This window comes from Echinops telfairi, unplaced genomic scaffold, assembly GCF_000313985.2.
Source record: "Echinops telfairi isolate 266 unplaced genomic scaffold, ASM31398v2 ScPeMD7_29;HRSCAF=101, whole genome shotgun sequence".
In the NCBI taxonomy this organism is placed as follows: domain Eukaryota; kingdom Metazoa; phylum Chordata; class Mammalia; order Afrosoricida; family Tenrecidae; genus Echinops; species Echinops telfairi.
The window spans coordinates 7,755,369-7,756,497 of NW_022103926.1; the positions used below are offsets into that span (position 1 = coordinate 7,755,369).

At 53.7% G+C, this 1,129-nt stretch overlaps 1 gene segment (V, D, J or C); it reads left to right on the forward strand.

The window, feature by feature from the left end:
* The first annotated feature begins 64 nt into the window (after positions 1 to 64).
* LOC101646349 overlaps positions 65 to 1,129 on the forward strand; it is a 34,721-nt gene continuing 33,656 nt past the window's right edge. Inside the window, 2 exon segments of the V gene segment in view lie at positions 65 to 110; positions 219 to 553. Of these exon segments, the coding sequence occupies positions 65 to 110; positions 219 to 553 (381 nt within the window).

The window sequence follows — 1,129 nt, forward strand, 5'->3', positions numbered from 1 at the left end:
ATTGAAGAAGTTCTGCTTCAGCTGTGTGAGCTCAGAAGTCAGGACTCACGGGACTGTCACCACCATGGCCTGGTCCCCTCTCCTCCTCACCCTCCTTGCTCACTGCACAGGTAACCAGTATGGGGCTGAGCGGAGGGTCCTGGGAAGACACCCAGGACCTTGCCACTCTCCCTGTCTCTGGACCCTGGAATGGTCACCTCTGTCCTCTTCACTTCTAGGATCCTGGGCCAAGTCAGTGCTGAGTCAGCCGCCCTCAGTGTCTGGAAACCTGGGTCAGAAGGTCACCATCTCCTGCACTGGAAGCAGCTCCAACATTGGGGGTGGCAACTATGTGCACTGGTACCAGCAGCTCCCAGGCACAGCCCCCAAACTCCTCATCTATGGTAATAATAAACGACCCTCTGGGGTCTCAGATCGATTCTCAGGTTCCGTGTCTGGCAACTCGGGCTCCCTGACCATCACTGGACTGCAGCCTGAGGACGAGGCTGACTATTATTGTGAGTCCTACGACAACACTGTGAGTGCTCACACAGTGCTCCAGGATCATGGGGAAGTGAGACAAGAACCCTTTCTCATCAGCTATAAGGAGACACAGCTGCTGCCTGCTCTTACCCAGCCTTCTGCTTCTGCTCCTGCTCCGCTCTCCCTCGCTGCCCCAGCTCCTCCATTAGGCACCACGGGGAGGGCAGGGTCTCCTCTCTCTTTGTCCATCGAAGTCACGCACTGACACCCTTCCTGGACAAAGTAGCTCAGAGGATCCTGAAACTCTTCTTCTCCTCATGCTGGGACTGTCTTCCCTTGATATTGGCCGAGAGAATGCAGCTCTGACCATGTCACACCAAACCTGACTACGGAGCCTGTGTCTCCATCATCAACTGTCCCCGACTCTCAGAGATTCCCCTGCCGTGACGGATTAGGCTGTGGACTGATTTCCTCACCTGCCACCCCTCGAGCCTAATTAACAGAAGATAGAAGAAATACACAGAGTCACCGCACCACAGAAGCATGAATCCCATTTGAACGCTTCAAAGGCCAGCATATACTGTACAGCAGTGATTCTAAAGCAATGGTAGGGTACCATCGACAGCAATAATGTTATCCAATTGAAAACAGACAAGCACAAATGCTC